Source organism: Lissotriton helveticus, chromosome 7 (genome assembly GCF_964261635.1).
Source record: "Lissotriton helveticus chromosome 7, aLisHel1.1, whole genome shotgun sequence".
Classification (NCBI taxonomy): Eukaryota; Metazoa; Chordata; class Amphibia; order Caudata; family Salamandridae; genus Lissotriton; species Lissotriton helveticus.
The window spans coordinates 1,199,040,862-1,199,063,541 of record NC_136068.1 but is presented as its reverse complement, the minus strand read 5'-3'; the positions used below and the strand labels follow the sequence as shown (position 1 = coordinate 1,199,063,541).

The window sequence follows — 22,680 nt, the reverse complement described above, 5'->3', positions numbered from 1 at the left end:
TTTCTCTTCTCAGCCTCATCAACTTCTACCTTATCTCTTGTCTTTGGCTAAAACAGGATTACCTCATTAATCCATAAAGGTTCACTTGGCAGCGATTTCTCGCTACAGATGCTCGGCATCTGGACCTTCTCTCTGGTTTTCAAGAATAATTAAACAATTTCTCAAGGGCTTGCTCCGAGTCTACCCCCCGGTGAGGCCTCCGCCTCCTACTTGGCATTTGAGTTTAGTTCTCGCACATCGGACGGACACCGACTTATTTTAAGAGTTTTATATAGCGCTGGCTAGACCCGGAGGTATCAGAGCGCTTTACATGAGGTTCCACAAAATTACACGATTACATCAGTTCCAATTTACATAAGTTGCTAGACAAACAATTACAAGAACATAGAAAAAGAGATGAGAAGAGTAGAGGGGAAGGGGGTCAGGGTAAAGGGGTGGGAGGGAGATACAACAGAAAGACTAAGGAGAGTCTACCCAAAGTCCGGCTGGGTAGGTGACGGTCGAAGGGGAAGACCCAAAACCCATCTCCTCTATAGCTGACAGCTAGCTCCATCGGGCTTTGGCCAAATAGCTAGGTCTCAATGGGAAACATTTAGAGAACATGGAGGGCAAAAATGGAGCTTAGAGGGGAGGGGACAGTGAAGGTGAGAAAGAGAGGATAGGGGAAGAGACAATAAGGAGAGACTAAATTAAGTCTGTCTAAAGGCCGACTGGGTACGACCAAGGAGGGAGTCCACGGCCCATTTCCCCTATAGCTAAACCAGGTAGCTCCATCGGGCATCAGACAAAATAGTTCAGTCACAATACATTCAGAGAGGAGTGAAGGAGAGACATAAATAGAGGGAGGATGCAGGAAGAGACGACAGGAGAGACGAAAGGAAGTCTGGCTAAAGATCGACTGGGTAGGTGACGTCCAAGGAGGGAATCCCCGACCTGTCTCCCCTATAGCTGAACCAGGTAGCTCCATCGGGCATCAGACAAAATAGCTAGATCTCAAATGACGAGGGAGAATTCACAGGTAGACAGGGTAGGGACTAGTGCCAGGATAGGTGAGGGCAGAGGTCAGTAGTTCGGTAAAAGTTACAGGGGGAAAGTGATACAAGGGAGAGAGGAATGAAATAGGGGGAGGCAGGCAAAGAATGAAGGAGGGAAGAGGTGGAGCAGGGGGTAGGAGACACAGCAAGGAGACGAGGAAGCTCAGGCTAGACCTGGAGGTATCAGAGTGCTTTACATGAGAATTAAGACCTAAAGGTTCACTTGGCAGCGATTTCTCGCTACAGATGCTCGGCATCTGGACCTTCTCTCTGGTCTTCAAGAATAATTAAACAATTTCTCAAGGGTTTGTTCCGAGTCTACCCTCCGGTGAGGCCTCCGCCTCCTACTTGGCATTTGAGTTTAGTTCTCGCACAGCTCAAGAAGAATCCTTTTGAACCGATACATCGGACGGACATGACATTTCTTTCATGGAAGTTGGCTCTTCTTCTTGCCCTCACATCGGCGAGACGCATTGGGGAATTGCAAGCTCTCACAATACAGGAACCTTTTCTCCAGTTCAAAAGAAATACTGTGATTTTAAGAACTAACCCGAGGTTCATACCTAAAGTGCCTTCAGTCTTTCACCTAAATGAACCAGTGATTCTCAAGTCTTTCTTTCCTCACCTTTCCACACCAGCGGAGAGGTCACTTTTATTTGAATCGCACCAACGGATTTCGTAAATCTTCACAATTATTCATTGCTTTTGGTGGTCCTTGCAGGGGCCTTCCACTTTCAAAACAAAGTATTGCAAGATGGATTTCCAGTGCTATTCTATTTTGCCACTCAACAGCGGGTAAGCCGCTGGACAGCAGGATTAGAGCACACTCCACAAGATCCGTGGCTTCATCTACAGCTCTCTTCGCCGGAGTACACATCAGAGACATTTGCAGAGCTGCGACTTGGAGCAGTGTGCACACCTTTACGAAGCATTACTGCTTGGAATCCTTGACACAGGAAGACACCGCTGTGGGCCAGGCAGTCCTGAGTAAACTCTTCCACTAATTGGTGAGCTTTCCCTACTATCCCTCCTTCCTTTTTTTCTGCACATTTTGTATTTACTGTCGATACAAGTTATTTCAGTATATGATTTACTTCTTCTTTCATGATGGTACGGATGCAAACATGTTTCTTTATTTATGTTACATAATGTGCTTTATTTCTTACTGCTAGCTACTCTGATACAAGCTCTGGGAATCTATGAAAGTTCCAATACTGGGGCAAGAAAACAAGTTACTTACCTGTAACTTTGGTTCCCCAGTATTGGTAACTTTCATAGATTCCCATGCGCCCACCTTCCTCCCCTGGGAAAGCTCAGCCTTCAGCAGATGTGGTTACTGTTACACAACGGCTACGAAAAGCTGAGGCTCTGAGGTTCCTTCAGGAGGGTTCTATGGGGTGAGGCTCTTCTGATTGGCTGAGGCTTAGTTTTGGTCTCTTTTACAAAAAGAGGTGGATATGCTACAAAAGGGAATGAGGCCTATGCCTTTTTCTTTCTCTTTTGTACCTACGGCTATGTTATTTTTGTTACCGAGACGCCCATTCCGACGACGGGGAATGAGACAAGCTATGGGAATCTATGAAAGTTACCACTACTGGGGAACCAAAGTTACAGGTAAGTAACTTGTTTTCTTTTCCAGAGCCGGACTGGTCCTGGGAAGAATTCCTAAGTTGAGGAATCCGTGGGTATATATAGTATGTGCCATAAAGATAGTTACAGAAAAAAGTATATCTGATAGAGATTTCTAGCCGCAGATTCCTTACCTTTGAATTTCCCCAGGTGTCATAAATGGGGACCCCCTGCTCGCCGATAGGTAGGGTCAATCGGCTCTGCGTGTCGGCGGCGTCTGCACCAGAAGTGAAATCAACAGCACCTATATAGGAGCCACCTTGGCGCACTGACAACAGTTCTTTTCTTTCCGTGACCGCCAGTGCTGATCTGGAGAAGAGCTACCCCTCAGTGATTTTCTGGCTGGATTTTTTTCAACGTATTTTCGAGCGTATTCAAGGTTTTCCTCCTGGTGTGGGTAGGAAAGGTCATCCAGAAAGACAGTTTTTAAGCCCTACAGAACCTGTTACAGCAGATGTCGGTGACTGGCCCGCATCTCGACTGTCTGTAGTGTCTCGAGCGCGACCACGACGACGCCGTGCTCCGATTGCCTGTTCATGAATCCGAAGGCTTTGAGGGAGCGGTATGCGACTCAGTGAAAGTTGAGGTCCTGATTGAGAGGAAGGTTCGGGGACCATTCACAGAGCCTGAAGTAGTCATTGTCCCACTCCAAGTCCTCTGGACTTTCAGGTAAGAAACGTCAGACAGGTGGGTCTTGGACATTGTGGCCAAGGGCCATGCCCTCGAATGTGAAATGTTTCCTCCAAATGTTCCCCCAAAGGGCCCACCTCCAGCTCATCCTAAAGAGTTGTTTTCCCAGATCAATCTGATGTTAAAAAAAGGAGCGATCGAAAAAGTCCCTCGGGTTCAGAGAGGAACAGGATTCTATTGCAGATTCTTTCTAATAAAGAAGAAATCTGGGAAATGGCGTCCAATTCTAGATCTTCGTGCCCTCAACAAGTACTTGAAAAAGCTAACGTTTCGGATGCTATCACTCCAAGAAATACTGCATCTTCTTTCGGCAGGAGAGTACATGGCCACCTTGGACCTTCACGATGTGTGTTTCCACGTTTTCATTTTACCCCGTCACAGGAAGTTCCTGCGTTTCAGAATGGCTGGCAGGGATTTTCAATTCAAGGTCCTCTCCTTTGGGCTGCGTTCAGCGCCCAGAGTGTTTACGAAGGCCCTGTCTCCAGTAGCAGCACACCTCCGGCTGGAGGGAATACAAATATTTCCCTACTTGGACGATTGCCTTATCAAGGCGAGTTCTTGCGCAAACACAGACAACCATGTCCAACGGTGTCTGTCTCTCTTCCAGTCACTGGGTCTCTCCATCAATCTCAGCAAATCACAGCTAGAACCGTCCCAAAGACAAGCTTTCTTGGGAGCAACCTTGGACACACAACTGGTCCGAGCTTTCGTATCGGACGAGAGACAAAAGAGGATACAAGACATGGCTCGGATTTTACTATCAAGGTCAGTTTCAGTCCGACAGTTCAAGTCTGGGGATGATTTCTTCTTGCATTCCTTTGATACCGAATTGCCGCCTCAGGATGAGGCCTCTTCAGGAAGAACTCAACCTGCAATGGCTGCAGGTCTCCAGCTCATTCGAAGAACTCATCCGAATCACCCCTGGCGTCCGAGGAGCTCTTCTCTGGTGGATTCAGAAAAGAAGTTTACAACAGGGTTGCGCATTCCTTCAAGACGCACCAAACTTCACAATCACCACAGACGCATCCCTCGAGGGTTGGGGAGCACATCTTCAAGGGCTGATGGTCAGCGGCAAATGGAGCCCTCAACAGAAGGTCTGGCACATCAATCTATTGGAACTAAGAGCCATCTTCCTAGCCCTCAAGTCCTTTCGCGCAATCATTCTAGGGGCCACGGTATTGGTTCGCACAGACAATAATACAAAACAATACAATAACAAACAGGGAGGAACCCGGTCGGTTTGTCTGTCTCAAGAATCCCAGGAAATATGGGCATGGACAATACGACACAGAATCAATCTTTTGGCTGTCCATGTACCGGGAACTGCAAACGTTCTGGCGGACACCCTCAGCAGGTCAACTGTGTCCACCCACGAATGGGAACTTCCTCAACTAACAGTGGATCTTATTTTTCAACAGTGGGGTCATCCAGATCTAGACCTCTTTGCGACCAAGAAGAACAGCAAATGCCTGTTCTTTGCAAGCTGGCATCCCCACAAAGACTCTCAGGGGAATGCGTTTTCGATCAACTGGTCTCAAATATATGCCTATGCCTTTCCTCTGATACCGTTGGTTCCAGAGTTCTCCGAAAAATGAAGAAAGAACTGTGTCGCCTGATTCTCATCGCTCCCAGGTGGCCTCGACAATACTGGTTCACCAAGCTCCTTCTCCTATCAGAGTGCGAACCAATTCAGTTTCGACCAATAACAAATCTCCTCTCCATTCAGGATGGTCAGATTTACCATCCGGACCCGGCTTTTCTGAAATTAGCGGCTTGGCGCCGGAGTACCTTGAATTCGCCCATCTGAATATCTCTGCAGATTGTAAGGAGGTACTAGCCAAAGCAAGAGCACCTTCTACGATAAAGACATACAGACTTAAATGGAAAAGATTCTGTATCTGGTGTCACTCAGCTGGGATTCATCCTTTTTCAAGCAAGGCCGGATCAGATATTGCCTTTTTTCTTACACCTGGCAAGATCCAGTTTATCTCACGAAACACTAAAGGTTTTCCTAGCAGCCATTTCAAGGTATCGTCAGGATGGGTCCACTTCTCTTTACTCTTCAAGAATAATACAGCAGTTCTTTAAAGGACTTTTCAGAATGTTTCCTCCGGTACGTCATCCACCTCCATCGTGGCATCTCAATATAGTGTTAGCGCAGCTCATGCGCCACCCTTTTGAACCAATTCACAGAGTGGATTTAAAATTTCTAACATGGAAAGTGTCTCTTTTGTTAGCTTTGACTTCATCTAGAAGAGTCAGTGATGTCCAGGCTTTCACTGCCCATCCACCTTTCTTACAGTTCACGTCTAATTCAGTAGTGCTCCGCACAAACCCAAAATGTATGCCTACGGTGCCTTCGGACTTTCACCTGAACGAGCCAGTCATTTAAAGAAAAAATGTTCCTAACCCGAAATCCCCTGCGGAAAGGGCATTGCATTCACTTGATATCAAGAGGTGTTTAAAGTTCTATTTGCAAAGGACCTCTGCAATACGCAAATCTGATCAATTGTTTGTCGTTTATGGAAAAATTCGACAAGGACATGCAGTGTTTAAACAAACATTAGCTCGATGGATCTCTGCAGCTATTGACTTTTGCCATTCACAAGCAGGAAGACCTTAACAGGCAACTCCAAGGGCTCACTCTACATGAGCCGTGTCTTCCTCGACTGCTCTTTTCGCTGGGGTTCCTCTTCAGCAGATCTGCAGAGCAGCAACCTGGTCCAGCAAGCATACTTTCACCAAGCACTATTGTTTGGATGCAGCCAGCGAGACTGATGCTTTAGTGGGTCAAGCAGTTCTGCAGAATCTTTTCAGATAAGGTGAGCCTCTGTTTCCCTCCTCCTCTTACTGCTTTTCAGACGCCTATTCACGTTTATTATTATGTACATTCTCCTGTAACTGCAAATTTCATGCTTTTAGAAATGAGACATTTTATTATATGATTGTGTTTTTCATATGTACAAACTTATGCTACAAATAGCGTCTTCCAAGCATGGATATATACTGCTATCTACTCTGATTCAGGCATGTGAATCTATGAAAGACGCCCCAATACTGGAGAAGAACAATAGTTACTTACCTGTAATCTGTGGTTCTCCAGTATTGGTGTCTTTCATAGATTCACATGCAACTCGCCCACCTCCCCTCAGAGGCTCATAGGCTAGATTGGTTTACCATCACTCCTGTGCGAGAAAATCTGAGAGCCTGAGCCTCTGGGGAGAACTTTCTGGTGGGTGCTGTCGCCTGATTGGCTGCAGTTTGGGCTATACAAAATGACTAGGATAGTCATGAGTGTGGAAGTTTTTTCTCCTGTAGCTTGGGCTACTTTACTTCCTGGTTGGTTATTACCAGGTTTTTTCTATGTTCTTATGGCATATTATTGCTTTTTTATGTACCGTGGGACTCCCACTCCGACGACTGGGAATGATTCAGGCATGTGAATCTATGAAAGACACCAATACTGGAGAACCACAGATTACAGGTTAGTAACTATTCTTACTTTTGTTGGCATTCACAAACTTGTACACTTTATAGAAAAATGTTACTTTTTACTTTCTAACATAGTGTTCTTTTGCCAGAACCACTGAGGGAAACAACTGTAAAAAATGTTGTGGTAAAGGACTCTTGCACATTTCAAAAATATGATATACCTCTGAAACATTTTTTTTAATTCTTTTTTTTAGATTCTACATTTAGTTTGCTCTTTGATGGCTCCTTTGAAGAAATCAGTTTCAAAGCACCTTCCCCAGTAAGTTGTGTTTAATGCCAATTCAAAGTGGAACGTGTATTTAGGCATGCCGCTGAGAGTGAAATTGTGTCATCTAATTTTTATTTTATTTTCGTGTAGGGCTTATGCAGCCCACAGATGACTTCAAATTGCTTACCAGGGTTTGGAGGGACGAGTCTAGAGGAAGAGTAGATATAGTGGGAGTTGGAATTAAAACAGCTGACCGTTGGTAACATAGTAAAAGAAATGCAAAAGGAGGCAGCTTTGTTACAGACCAAAAACCTTTTTAGAATAGTTTTCTTTTATGATTTGTTAAATTGTTTATTTACAAAAGGAAAAGTGTGATTACTCGGCAAAAGAACTGAATGTTTGTATTGGGAGGGTGAATGTAAAGTAGATAGCGTGTGGTTAATCATGGGTATCCGGTCTGTTGGTATGGCACCAACAAGCCTTTATGCTGGAAGGGTGCCTGTTCATGAAGGCATTATGTACAAGGCAGAATGTCTTCAGTGTAACTCATTGTTTCCTTGGAGCTAGTAGAGCATTTTCTGTGTGAGGGAGATGTAGTGATTGTGCCTCAAGTTGCACTCTTTGGAGCTTAGCCCTCCTCTTCACAGGAAAGTTCATCATCTGTTCCATTGAAGTCATCAATTCTGGAGACGACCACAACAAGCACCAGGGCACCCTTGAACCTAAAAAATAATAGGGGCATCATTCCTTGATGGACCTATAGGAGGCTAAACCAGGTTTGTGACAATCTTCACCTGTTGGACTCATAACAGATCGATATCAAGGAGAATGCCTATTTGAGATGATAGTGGTGTTGGGCCTGTTAAGATTTTCTCAGTGGTAGTGTGTTTGAGTTGCCAGAATTACTATCAGTATTTGTCTTACAGTATTCAGGTCTGATGCATCTACTTATGATTGCCTGTTATTGCTCTTAATGATCACCTGAATGAATATTTAGACGTTCTCTTCCAGGGGATCCTCATCAATAGTCATAAGCATTAGAATATTCCCGCCCATGCGCGGGACCCCGGAAACAATATATTATATGTGCCCCACATATATTATAGACATATATATAAATATATATATATATAAAAATAAGCAATTGCAGCCAAATAAACAATAGAGCTGTAATATGCAGTGAAGAATTTCCACAATACAGTGAATTCTGTATTAGAAACATGAGAAACAACACCAATGCTTGTTTAGAAACTGTTTTAATGCTCAGAAAACAGTAGAAATTCTCATAACACACTGTAAGCATATACAGCTCCCAGGCTGCATTGCAAAATCCCAGTCTAAAAAGACTGAAAAGCTAACCTGTAGCTGAATGCACTAAAACTGACGCTGTGCCTTTAAGGCACCTCTGCCCCTAGCTTCCCATCATGCCTCAGGGGTTACAGTTAGGTCAGTTGTTCTTTCCGGCTCCTTCAGGAAGGACCCTGGATACTCAGCTCCACACTTTTCTGCCTTTTTCAGTCAGAAAATCTTCAAAAGAACAATTTTTTGATTTACTTTGACTTTTCACATCATAGTCAAGTAAATAACTGCTTAGCAGTCAATTTTTTGTGAGGTTTTCCTTTCAGGATGCCCTCATTATTTGATGATTGCCCTTCTTGTGGCCACAAGAAGGCAAAAACGGACTCTCATGAGGTCTGTATTTTATGCTTGCCAGAGGATCATGATCCTAAAGGCTGTTCTCATTGTAAAAAGCTGTCTGACAGAACACTTAAAGACAGAGAGAGGAACAGGCTCTATGGTCTGGCCCAGAGATCCATGAGAGGAAGATCTGCAGAGAGGAAGAGTTCAAAGAGACCCAGAACTCCCTCCAAAGGCAAGTCAGAGCGTCCATCAACCTCAGCACCGGGCTCGGCGCTGAAAAAACGACATCTGATGGACGGTTCGAGAGAAAAAGCTCCGTCGACGTCGAGATCGGCGTCGATGAGGAAATCGTCGTCGAAAAGAGGTTCGCCGTCGTCGAAGAAAGCTCCGCCGTCGTCAACTAGGCGACGATCGGCGTCGAGAGAAGCCACGAGATCGCCGTCGACGAGAGGTTCGGCGTCAAGACATAAGTCAACTCCGCCGCCGTCAACCAGGCGACGGTCGGCGTGGAGAGACAGATCACACTCGCCGTCGTCGCGACGTCGACAGGCTTCGAAGAGTGTAACACCTCCGTCGACGTCTCCACGGAGGCGCTCGGCGTCGAGGAGCAAGAGCCCCCTCGGACGATCGACGTCGAGGAAGGGATCATCTAAGGCACGTCGGCGCTCGTCGTCGAGGATGTCCGATCCTCCGCCGTCGCCACATGCCAGGTCGATGACATCTCCGTCGCCGACAGATCAACGTCGGCCGACGTCGAGAGCTCCGTCGACGGCAGGACTAGACCGTTCGACGTCGAGACCTCCGTCGACGGCAGGACTAGACCGTTCGACGTCGAGACCTCCGTCGACGGCAGGACAACGCCGTTCGACGTCGAGACCTCCGTCGACGGCAAGACAACGCCGGTCGACGTCGAGGGATATGACTCCGCCGTCGGCGCATCATCACCGATCGACGTCGAGGGACCACAGATCATCGTCGAAGCATTCAACGCCGAAGGTTATCGCCCCGTCGACGCCGCAGAGGCGTTCGACGTCGAGGGAAAGGCTTTTGAGACGTCCTCCAACACCGGTGAGACGGAGATCGCCTTCAGTGCCTTCGACAATCCTAGTGACACAATCTGCTTCACTCCATTCCTCCTCAAGTGCCTCGGGGTCAACGGGGTCATCTTCTAGGAGTAGGAGTCCGGTTCAGAAGAATCCCCAGCGGGGTTACACTTCACATATAAGACTCTCTCCAAGATGGTATGCTCCGTTGAGTAATTGGAAGGATTCTAAGGCACCAGAGAGACTTCAAAGGTACCTGAGTCCAATCCACGCGTCTCCTCTTCAGCAACCAGAAGAGGCAGAGCGATCACGCTCACGAGAGAGAAGAGCGGACAGGTCGCATGCCCCTAGGGTCTCCCGATCGCCAAGGAGGGAGCAACCCAAATCTCGAACACCGAGAAAGGAGGTACGAACTGAGAGATCGAGATCTCCAGTACATCAGAGGGTATCACGTTCTCCTCGAAGGGAGGAACGACCTAGGAGATCACCGGTGAGGAAGGAGCGTTTTCACCACAGGAGTAGAAGAACTCCTTCATCCTCCCCTCCATCTTCGCCTAGATCTTCGAAAGGGGACTACTCTCCGACGCTGGCAGACAGTCCTCGCTCAAGAGCTTCCCCTCTGGACGACGTCAACACGTATCTGGACGTTTTGCAAAGGGGTGCTCACAAGCTGAATATAGAAATGACCACTCCAGAGGTGTCCACTACTGTGATTTTTGAGACTCTTCATCACAAATCATATGCAAGGCCGTTGCTCCCATTAGTCCCAGGAATAATGGACCCAATCAAAGAGGTTTTCCTCACGCCAGCAACGATCAGAGCAGTACCGGCACGTATCCAAAAAAAATATAGGCCGGCTGACTCAGATCCTATCTTTGTTAAAGGTGAGCCTGCAGCGGACTCAGTTATTGTAGCCTCAGCTAGGAAGAATCACACGGTCGCTCCCTCTTCGTCAGTTCCTCCTGACAAAGACAGCAAGACGCAAGATTCTTGGGGACGCAAGGTATGCAGCACAGCAGCTTCATCCCTAAAAGTCTCTAGTGCATCAGCCCTTCTGGGAAGGTACGATAGAGCCCTATGGGACTCCATGGAACGATTCAAAGAGAAATTGCCCAAGGAGGACCAGAAGGACTTTGAGGAGACCGTGACGGAGGGCTGTTTGGTGGCAAACCAAATGATTAGTTCATCAGCAGATAACGCCCTCCTAGCTGGACATAACTACTCACATGGGATATGTGCGAGGAGATCCTCTTGGCTACGTTTAACTGGGCTCAAGCCAGATGCCCAACAGCGCATCCTCAATCTGCCTTTTTCCGGATCTTCACTCTTCGGGGAGCATGCCGATCAGGAAATGGCCCGGATGAAGACCGAGTTAGACACAGTAAAGGCAGTAGGTCTGGAGAAACAGAAAACACCGTTCAAACGACGCTTCAAGACCAACAAGAACCGGGGAGGCCAACAGAGGGTTCAAACCCCTCAATGGTCTCAAAACAAGCCGCAAGGAAAGCCGCAATACAGAGGAGGAAGGTCAAGCAGAGGTAGAGGCGGGCATAATCAGTCCTCTACCACACCTAGAGGAGGCAAGGCCTGAGCAGTGGCTTCCTCTGTCACCGTTACCCACTCCAGTGGGAGGAAGTGCTGCACATCATCTGGCAGAGTGGGTCAGCATCACGAAAGATCGGTGGGTGCTGAATATACTGCGCAATGGATATGCGCTACGTTTCAGGAAAAAACCACAACCGGCTCCTCCAAAAAAGTCTCGCTCGTACCAACTAGTGCTCCTCAAAAAGGAAGTGAGCGTCCTCTTAAAGAAAAACGCAATCGAAGTGGTACCCCTATCCCAAAGGGGGAAAGGAGTGTACTCAAGATATTTCCTTGTTCCCAAAAAAGACCAAGAAGGCAAATTCAGACCAATTCTGGATCTTCGACTCCTCAACAAAGTGGTGGTCAAAGAGAAGTTTCGCATGTTGGCACTCCACCAAATATGTCCTCATCTACAGATCGGAGATTGGATGTGTTCGGTGGATTTACAAGACGCGTACTTCCACATTCCTATTACACCAGGTCATCGAAAGTACTTGAGGTTCCTGGTAGGGTCCAAGCATTACCAGTTCAAAGTGCTTCCTTTCGGACTCAAATCCGCACCAAGGGTCTTCACCAAGTGCATGGCAGTGGTAGCGGCGTGTCTACACAAAAAAGGTCTCTTTGTGTATCCATATCTAGACGACTGGCTCCTGAAGAGTCCATCTCCTCGACAAGCCACCAAAGACTGTCACCTGTGTCTCCAACAGCTACACAGGCTCGGCCTCCATGTAAACTCAGAAAAGTCGATCCTGCAGCCCACACAAACTATCCACTATCTGGGAGCAGTTCTAGACACAAAGTTAGGAAGAGCGTTTCCTTCGCAAGAGAGACTTTCTTCCATGGGACGAAAATGCAAAAAGTTACTTCAGATTCCTCGTCCATAGGTGCGAGACGTAGCGTCTCTGTTGGGCTCTATGGCGTCCTGCATCTTCCTAATACCGAACGCCAGGTTGAGGATGCGGCCTCTACAAGAGTCGGTGGAGGATCAGTGGGACCAAGCGACTGGAGATTGGGAGGATCGAATCATCCTGTCTCAAGCAGCGCTGACCTCAATACAGTGGTGGACTCGCCTTCGGAATGTCCTGCAGGGAGTCCCTTTTCAGCAACCTCTTCCTTCGCTGTCTGTGGTGACGGACGCATCTCTAGAAGGCTGGGGTGCTCACATGGGTCATCTTCAGATTCAGGGTCGCTGGTCGACCAACCTTCAGACATACCACATCAACATGCTGGAGCTTCGAGCAGTTCATCTGGCGCTCAAAGCGTTCTTTCCAGCAATAACAACGGACAAAGTCCTGGTTCAGACGGACAACACTACAACTATGTTCTATCTGAACAAGCAGGGAGGAACTCGATCTCGCCCTCTGTCTCTGGAAGCCCAGGCAATCTGGCACTGGCTTCTGGCTCGGGGACTGTCGGTGGTGGCAGTGCACCTTCCAGGCGAGCTAAACACAAAAGCAGACGCACTCAGCAGGCACTTCGAAGATCAGCCAGACTGGGTGCTAAACGACGAAGTGGTCGAAGAACTCTTCCGTTGCTGGGGTCGTCCAGACATAGACTTATTTGCGGACGACGAAAACGCCAAATGCCACGCCTTCGCGTCCAGGTTCCACCGGCCAGGGACGCAAGGGAACGCTCTCCTGCTGGAGTGGACAGGGATGTTCGCTTATGCTTTTCCCCCTCTGGCACTGATTCCGAAAGTGGTGGCCAAGCTCATCAGATCGAGCATGGACATGATCCTAATTGCTCCGGATTGGCCGCGACAATGGTGGTATGCAGACCTGTTACATCTGTCGCTGTGTCCACACAGACGGCTGCCGTGCAGGCCAGACCTGCTGAGCAAAATGGACGGGAGGATCCTGCATCCCAACCTCCAGTCGCTGAACCTGACTGCATGGCTCCTGAGGTCTTGCAATATGGACACTTAAATCTGCCTCCGGAATGTATGAATATTTTAAGAGAGGCAAAGAGACCTTCCACAAGGACGTCTTATGCGTTCAAGTGGAAAAGATTTTTCATTTGGTGTAAGGACCATGGCTTTGATCCCACCAAAGGGCAAGAAGAGGTAGTCCTACCATACCTCCTATACTTAGCGACATCAGGGTTGAAATACGCTTCTATTAGGGTTCATCTATCTGCCATAGTAGCGTACAGAAAATCACCTACACAAACATCGTTTTTTCAGGTCCCGGTGGTGAAGGATTTCCTTCAGGGATTAAAGAAGGTCTATCCCCCTGTGAGAAATCCTTCTCCTCCCTGGGAGTTGAACCTGGTTCTCTCCAGACTGATGTCTACACCGTTTGAGCCTATACACAAGGCCTCCTTGCAGCATCTCACTTGGAAGGCGGCCTTCTTGGTGGCAATAACCTCTGCGCGCAGGGTTAGCGAGATTCAAGCACTCTGCACCAAGGAACCTTACACTGTGTTTCACCACAACAGAGTAGTAATGAGGGCTCACCCTTCTTTTCTTCCAAAAGTGGTATCGGATTTTCATATAAATCAAACGATTACCCTTCCTTCGTTCTTTCCTAACCCATCGACCCCAGCTGAGAGGTCGTTGCACTCGTTAGATCTTAAACGGGTGCTAAAGTTTTACCTAGAAAGAACGAAGGACACCAGAAAGACAGACCAACTCTTTGTCAATTATGGTGCAATGAGGTCCGGGTTTGCAGCAGCCAAAAGATCCATCTCCAGATGGATTGTCTCTTGTATCAAACTAGCATACCAGCTGGCTGGCAAACCTTTGTTGCAATCACCCAAAGCTCATTCCACTAGAGGGAAAGCAGCCACAATAGCTTTTTTGCATGACATTCCTATGTCAGAAATATGCAAGGCTGCGACATGGAAATCAGTCCATACCTTTACAAGGCATTATTGCCTAGAGTCTGATTCCAGAGCGGATTCTCAAGTAGGGCAAGCCTCCTTGAGAAACCTATTTGGGTAGAATAAGGCCTATTTTTGGGCCTACGGATATAAATGTTATCTGTTGATTCCTTTGCCCGCAGGGATGAGGTGAGGCTCGCTACTCTATTCTAATGCTTATGACTATTGATGAGGATCCCCTGGAAGAGAAGGATTAGTTACTTACCTGTAATCCTAGTTCTCTTCCAGGGGTATCCTCATCAAAGTCATAAGCACCCCTCCCGCCTCCCCGGGCAAAGGACTTTGTTTATTAAATAGGAGATGTTTTTTAACCTGTTATTACCATGGTTTGGTTTTCAGTCTCCGAAAAGAACAACTGACCTAACTGTAACCCCTGAGGCATGATGGGAAGCTAGGGGCAGAGGTGCCTTAAAGGCACAGCGTCAGTTTTAGTGCATTCAGCTACAGGTTAGCTTTTCAGTCTTTTTAGACTGGGATTTTGCAATGCAGCCTGGGAGCTGTATATGCTTACAGTGTGTTATGAGGATTTCTACTGTTTTCTGAGCATTAAAACAGTTTCTAAACAAGCATTGGTGTTGTTTCTCATGTTTCTAATACAGAATTCACTGTATTGTGGAAATTCTTCACTGCATATTACAGCTCTATTGTTTATTTGGCTGCAATTGCTTATTTTTATATATATATATATTTATATATATGTCTATAATATATGTGGGGCACATATAATATATTGTTTCCGGGGTCCCGCGCATGGGCGGGAATATTCTAATGCTTATGACTTTGATGAGGATACCCCTGGAAGAGAACTAGGATTACAGGTAAGTAACTAATCCTTGCTGACTTACGTATGGTTTCCACTGTTGAGTCAGTTCTACCCCTGTGTGAGGAGTACCATATAGACATTAAAGAGAACTGAATATGTTGGACTGGACCGTTTAAGGTGATTCATTTGAGGGCGTTACCACTGATGTCGCAGTTTATTGCAGTTATGAGGAATAGTCTGTGGACAACCTTTTTATTTGTGTGAATCTTTTTATTGAACTTTCAGGTGTTAAGCAGCAAAAGGGCCACCTACCCAAATCAACAAGAAGCAATACAATGACATAAATCCTTACGCAAATATGGGTTACAGTTATCAAATTAGTTCAGCAATAGAAGGGATATGTTGGTTACTATAACCCTGAACCTCTTTTACCCCCTATAGAGTTCCATCCCCAACTGTGTACCCCTACTTAAGAAGAGAAAAACACTACAATCCCCCTTCCGGCCCCCTAAGTTTCCACCCTAGTGAGTGCCTCAGGGTGAATACTGCATTGAAATTGGTTATACAAAGAGATAAGAAAAAGAAAAGGCTCATAATCCTATCAATTAAAGAAGCCCAAAGCACTCCGTGGCAGGGAAGGCACTTATTCCGAGGACGTTTGCCCAGCTTGACATAAATGCAGGTTTCCCTTTGGTGTCATACAATATGTGAGCACCATTACTATTTCTCACCAGCAGTTCCATGGCAATGAAAGACCAGAGTCTATGGCACCACTGAGTAAGTGGTGGGCAATCTGTGTGCTTCCGATTATGGGTTATTATCAGTTTGGCAGCCGTAGACCATGAAGCGCCATATACCATTCTTGCTTTGTCATCACTTTCACGTCTGGCGAATTTAGGCCCTTGAGCACCACTTATGATAAGTGGGGGATTGGTTAGCCCAGAACTTCCTTAAGCAAGTTTGACACCTATTGCCAAAAAGGGCAAACTTTCGGGTAATCCCACCAAATGTTCAGTGCCGCCCCCATTCCCCACAGCTCCTCCACCATCTGGAGGAAACATTGTGGTACGTGTGGTGCAATCTACAGGAGTTGTAATCCTAGCCATACCACACTGTGTTGCGTATCTTTCTCTTTCCTTGGTTGAAATGGAAGAATTTATATCCCTTCACAGTGTTGTCCCTAGCAAGCATTCCCACTCTTCATTATGTTTCCACACCATTGAGGTCTCCTGTTTTAAAAACATTTTATATAGGCTAGAGATCATGCCCTTGATGTTTTTATGTGGATCCTATCTCTAGAAGTCCCCAAGCACAAAGGTGCATTATCCAATGCTGATTCTGGGCATAGTGGAGCCGCTCTATCTCTGAGAGATTATATATGGTTTTACATTGCAGGAAGGCTTTAATGATGGCATTCTCAAACATATTCAAAACCATTCTGCAACCAGCTTCACTCCAATTTTGCAGCACCTGTCCATCCTGTGTGGGGTGAACTCTGCATTATAATGATTGGGGGGTATACAGAGACTGGAATTAGCCCCATGAATGTTATTTACATTTCACACTTATTCAATATGGTGCTCACTGGAGTGCTGAGTTATGTGTTGGTGGGTCTGTGTTGTTTATCAAGCCATACCACATCCAAAAGGGGTCTCTGGACTATGGTGTGATTAGTCTTTCATCAGTTTTTCTCAAAATCCAATCTAGACCATTCCACCACCAGTCTTAATTGATCAGCAGGGGATTAATGGGCAATAATAGGTCCTGCTGCTCTTGGCCGAATCAGCAGTTTCTTAAAAATCGTAGGTACTTTTCCCCTCCAAATGATGCTCCACAATTGTTGTTGGATTCCTTTCAAATTAGCAGTTCCTGAAATGTGTACTGGAGCAGAGGGATATTCATCTTTATGGCATTAATTTTACAGAGCAATGAAAGCATCAAAAGTACCCAAGTCGCAAGAGATCCTTCTGTAGCTGCCAATAAAGCTGCATATTTAGTAAGGAAAAGTTCGAGGCATGTGGGCTGCTAAATTCATATCTTAGCATTAGATCGCCGCCTAGTGTTGGGCTCGGATGATTGCACATTGTTGTCCTGGAAGAGTCTTCGAAGTATCCTGAGATAGGTGGCTCCTCCCCTGGACTACAGTGCGCATGGGCATCGGCTCCATCCCCAGATTGTTTTTTTCCGCCATTGGGTTCGGATGTGGTCTCGACGTCTTACTGTCGGAACCAAGTAAAACTAACTTTTAGCGGCCAAAAGGCCTCGATTTCATTGCGTCGGTATTGTCTGCGCACGGTCTCGAGTCTTCCGTCTCTTGGAGCCGGAATAAGCGGAGTTTTCTTCGCTCTCTGAACTTTGAGGCCTTCTCATCGCGACACGACTGCAAGCCTTTTCGGACATGGAGCGGAGCCCGTTTAAGTACTGCCCGCTCTGTGGGTCCAAGTACCCACACATCGATCTACACCCCGTCTGTAACAAGTGCCTTTCGCCTGACCACGACGACGGAAAGTGCAAATTGTGTGCGCAGTTCCGCTCAAAGAAAACTCTCAAGCTTCGGCGCGCGGTGCGCTTGGAAGCTAAGCAAGCGGCCCCGGATCCGGAGAACATCTTCGGCGACCAGGACGAAGAGGTCCAGGGTCACCATCTACAAATCTCCCCACCAGAGACGGAGGTCGAGGCGGATCCGGGAGACGACGACGGAGTCGCGGGTCAAGGCCTTGAATACGTCGAAGAGGTAGGAGACGACGATGAGATTTATGGGGCCGCGGCAGACAGCTCGGGGGACGAGCTCTGCCCCGAAGGTTACGAAGATACCGACCGGGACACGGGATCGCCTGTCGGCCTTACCCAAGACCCGTTGCCGCAAGCCACAGCCCCGCCTTCGGGCCCGGCTACGGACTCACTTGCTGAGCAGACTGTTTCGAAAACGAAACTGAAACCATCGGGATCGACGACACCTAAAATGGCCGACCCGAAAACGAAACCGAAACTTAAGGACTCGAGTGTCCCTAAGATGGCTGCCGTGCCGGTGAAAAAGACGGTGCCCGCTACCCCATCGGCTCCGTCGACCTCCGGTCAGCAGAAGCCGAAGAAGTCCGTCGATTCCGATGCTGCAAAATCGAAACCGACGCCTGAGGAGGGGTCCTCCAAGAAAGATGGTCGGCACGGGTCAGCGGCTACGACGCCGTCCAAGCCCGCCAAAGTCGGCTCCAAGGAGGCTACGCACAAGAAGTCTGCGCCCCGGACTCAGGAATCGGAGGCGGTGAAGACGGGTTCCGCGCCCAAAGCGCACAAGGCCCACAAGGACGTCGGATCCGAGGGACCGATAAGACCATCCTCGTCAGCGACGAAACCCACTGTGAGTGAGACGTCCCTCATCGCAGACTCACTGCAAAGAATCAGGGAGAAAGCCTTTGCCCCGTCGGCTCCGATACCATCGCCGCAGCCGCAAAAGGACACTCCAGCAAAGCCTTCTGGGAAACTTCTCTTTCTTTTGCCACCTAAGGAGGCGCCGAAAGCGTTTTCAACCAAACCGGCTCCGAAACAAGTTTCTTCGCCGGCTGGCCCGCTTCCACGTCGGGTACTCGAATCAGAAGACGATTCAGAGCATTTCATCGACGCTGACACAGGCAAGCTGACCCTCTATAAGAGGAAAATCACTTCGGAGCCAGTGGACTCCTATGTCATCCCACTGAAAAAGAAGAGGGTGCCCCTTGACGCCTCAGGCCTCACGGAGCCAATCCAGCCTCCTCCAAGACGGAGCCCTACTCCCTTCCCAGAACACTCTGCGGGTGAGGGGTATGATGAGGACGAGCAGTACAATTTCCCTATCGATGAACCTGATGCACAACCGGATTCATACGATGACACTGGTGACCAGAACACCCAGGGTGTGGGGCAGGACCCGCAGCTCTTTAATGCACGTGCATCCCCGACTGAGGACTCAGCAGGCTTTCATGCACTACTTGAAAGGGCGGCAGCCAATCATGATGTGGACATGCATGCCGACCCGGTTGAGGAAGACTTCCTTTTCGACACCTTTTCAGTCTCTGAAAGGACAGTAAAGACACTTCCTATGCTAAAAGGAGTCCTCAAACATGCTGGGGACATTTTTAAGGAGCCTACAAGAGCGAGAGTGGTCAACCCTCGCATTGAAAAGAAGTACAGGCCTGCACCTGCGGACCCCGCCTACATCCGGGGACAATTGCCACTGGACTCTCTTGTGGTCGCCAATGCCAGGAAGCGTGCCAACTCCCAGACAACGGGTGAAGCTCCTCCCCCGGATAAGGAGTCCAAAGTGCTAGAGGCAGGGGGCAACAGAGTAGCTGCACAGGCATCAAACTTTTGGCGCATCGCCAATACACAGGCGCTCTTGGCGCGTTACGATAGGGCACACTACGACACCCTAGAACAGGTTGTACAACACCTGCCTCCACAGTTCCAAGAAGCTACACAACTGCTCATTAACGAAGGGAAGCTAATCTCAAACGCAGCCATCAAGTGTGCGCTTGACGCTGCAGATACAGCTGCTAGGGCTGTCAACACTAGCGTTATGCTGAGACGACAGGCGTGGCTACGCATCTCAGGCTTTAAACCGGATATTCAGACAACAATTCTTAATCAACCGGTCAATCCTGATAGTCTGTTTGGTCCAGATGTTGACACCACCCTAGAGAAAATAAAAAAGGACACGGAAACTGCTAAATCCATGGGGGCCCTGCAGTCTCAACAGTTTCGTGGCAGCAATTTTCGTCGCTCAGGTGCACGTGGGGTCACCAGAGGACAAATGGGTCAACAATCCCAGTTCTCAAAAGGTGGAGCACAATCCTCGTTCACGAAACAGAACAAGGGAGGTTACAGGAATAACAGCAACAGAGGTCGCGGCAGAGGAAACAACAACCCCCGCTCCTCTACTCCAAGCAAACAGTGACTCTCTGTCACTGCCCCCCGACCACCTAACACCTGTCGGGGGGAGACTGCAGCAGTTCCTGCCCGTCTGGAAAAACATCACCACAGACAGGTGGGTGCGACAACTAGTCCAGTATGGTTATTGCCTAGAATTGAAGTCCACTCCACCCAACATCCCGCCAAGGCAAAGGCCTATGTCCGCAGAGCACTTGCTCTTATTGCAGCAGGAGGTAGTGGTGATGCTGCAAAAGGGAGCAATCGAGCAAGTGCCGGTGGGAGAGGAAGGCACAGGGGTATATTCCCTGTACTTCCTTATTCCAAAGAAGGACGGATCTCTCAGACCCATTCTAGATCTACGCCCCCTCAACCTGTACATACTATCGGAACATTTCCACATGCTTACACTGCAACAGATTCTTCCCTTGCTAAACCAAGGAGACTTCTTAGCAACCTTAGATCTCAAGGATGCGTATTTCCACATTCCACTACACCCGTCACACAGGAAATACCTCAGGTTCACTATTCAAGGCAGGCACTACCAGTTCAAGGTCCTACCCTTCGGAGTCACAACAGCCCCGAGGGTGTTCACCAAGTGTCTGGCGACAGTAGCGGTGCACCTCAGGAGGCAGAACATCCATGTCTACCCCTACCTAGACGACTGGCTCGTACAAGCCAAGTCAGAGCAGCAGTGCGCCGCGGACATGTCAACTACAATTCACCTTCTTCACGATCTGGGTTTCTCCCTAAACTACCCAAAATCGCATCTTCAGCCGGCACATGTCCGGCAGTTCCTAGGTGCAACGATCAACACCCTGACGGCCATGGCTCAGCCAAACCAAGTCAGGATAGACAGCATGCAGGCCCTGATCCAAAGGTTCAGGCCACAACACTCGCTTCCAGCGAGAGTGTTCATGCAGTTGATAGGCATGATGGCCTCCTGCATCTTCATAGTCCCTCACGCACGGCTACACATGCGCCCGCTCCAGGAGTGCTTAGCGAATCAGTGGACACAGGCTCGTGGACAATTGACAGACCTAGTGTTGGTTACCAGTCGGGCATACGACTCTCTGCATTGGTGGACTCCACACAACCTTTGCAAGGGCCGACTGTTCCAAGAGCCTGTGCCGCAGATTGTCCTGACAACGGACGCATCTCTCCAGGGATGGGGAGCTCATGTGCTCACTTACACAGTGCAGGGACTATGGTCAACGCAGCAACAGAAGATGCACATCAACTATCTGGAACTGATGGCAATCTTCATGGCGCTCAAGTCCTTCATTGTACATCTGTGCAACAAGGTCGTGCTAGTCCGGACGGACAACATGACCGCGATGTACTACATTCAAAAGCAGGGAGGCACCCACTCGCCACAGCTGTCTCATCTGGCTCAGAGCATGTGGAAGTGGGCCATTCAGAGGAACATTTTCCTCATGGCAGAACACCTCCCAGGGAAGGACAATCAGATGGCGGATCTGCTCAGCAGGTACAGCCATCAAATGCACGAGTGGGAGTTACACCCATCTGTCCTCCACCCGTACTTCCAGCAGTGGGGTCATCCGGAGATAGACCTGTTTGCCACAAAAGAGAACGCAAAATGCCAACACTTTGCCGCCAGGTTCCCTCACCCACAGTCGCAGGGGAATGCGATATGGATGAACTGGTCAGGCAAATTTGCGTACGCTTTTCCGCCAGCCCCTCTAATACCGCTGGTCGCAAGAAAGCTAAGGCAGCACGAGATGACTCTCATCCTAGTTGCTCCAACGTGGGCGCGCCAAGCATGGTACACCACGTTCCTCGAACTCTCAGTGGTGCCGCATCAAAGACTGCGTCTCACGCCCAGTCTTTTGACGCAGAACCATGGAGAAATTCAGCATCCAGATCCGCAACAGCTCAACCTGGCGATCTGGCTCCTGAGGTCCTAGAGTTTGGGTACCTTAACCTGCCTCCAGAATGCATGAGCATCATCAAGGAGGCGAGGAAACCAACTACTAGAGCATGCTATGCTGCAAAGTGGAAGCGTTTTGTCATCTACTGTACAGCCAATGACATCAACCCGCTTGATGCATCTATCCCCAACATCGTCTGCTATCTGTTGCATCTTTACAAGTGCAATCTGGCGTACACTTCCATTCGGATACATCTATCCGCCATAGCGGCTTATCTTCAGAACAGGCAGCACATCTCTGTCTTCAGAGTGCCCGCCATTAAAGCCTTCCTTGAAGGTCTGAAAAGAGTCATTCCCCCAAGGACACCGCCAGCTCCAGTGTGGAACCTCAATGTCGTCCTCACCAGACTGATGGGACCACCATTTGAGCCACTGCACTCGTGTGAACTCCAGTTCCTTACGTGGAAAGTAGCTTTCCTTATAGCTATTAAGTCTCTGAGGCGTGTCAGTGAGCTGCAGGCGCTCACAATCCAAGAGCCATTCATTCAAATTCATCCAAATAGGGTAGTGCTACGCACTAACCCCAAATTCCTTCCGAAGGTGGTGTCACAGTTTCATCTAAACCAAACTATTGACTTACCAGCATTCTTTCAAAACCCGCAAACGGTGGCGGAAAGAATGCTCCATACCTTAGATGTACGGAGGGCGTTGATGTACTACATAGACAGAACACAACCCTTTAGAAAGACAAAACAACTCTTTGTTGCCTTCGCACCACAACACAAAGGCAACCCAATTTCCAAAGCAGGGATAGCCAGGTGGATTGTTAAGTGCATCCAGATATGTTATCAAAAAGCCAAGCGCACTTTAACAATACCCCCCAGAGCGCACTCCACACGCAAACTGGGGGCATCCATGGCTTT

General features: G+C 48.3%; 1 protein-coding gene across 1 annotated transcript in view; it reads left to right on the top strand.

Moving 5' to 3' along the window:
- ATAD5 (ATPase family AAA domain containing 5) overlaps positions 1-22,680 on the top strand; it is a 440,833-nt gene that overhangs the window by 297,602 nt on the left and 120,551 nt on the right. Inside the window, exon 18 of the mRNA XM_078654387.1 lies at positions 7,040-7,104. Within this exon, the coding sequence (XP_078510513.1) occupies positions 7,040-7,104 (65 nt within the window). The remainder of the gene's footprint in view (positions 1-7,039; positions 7,105-22,680) is intronic.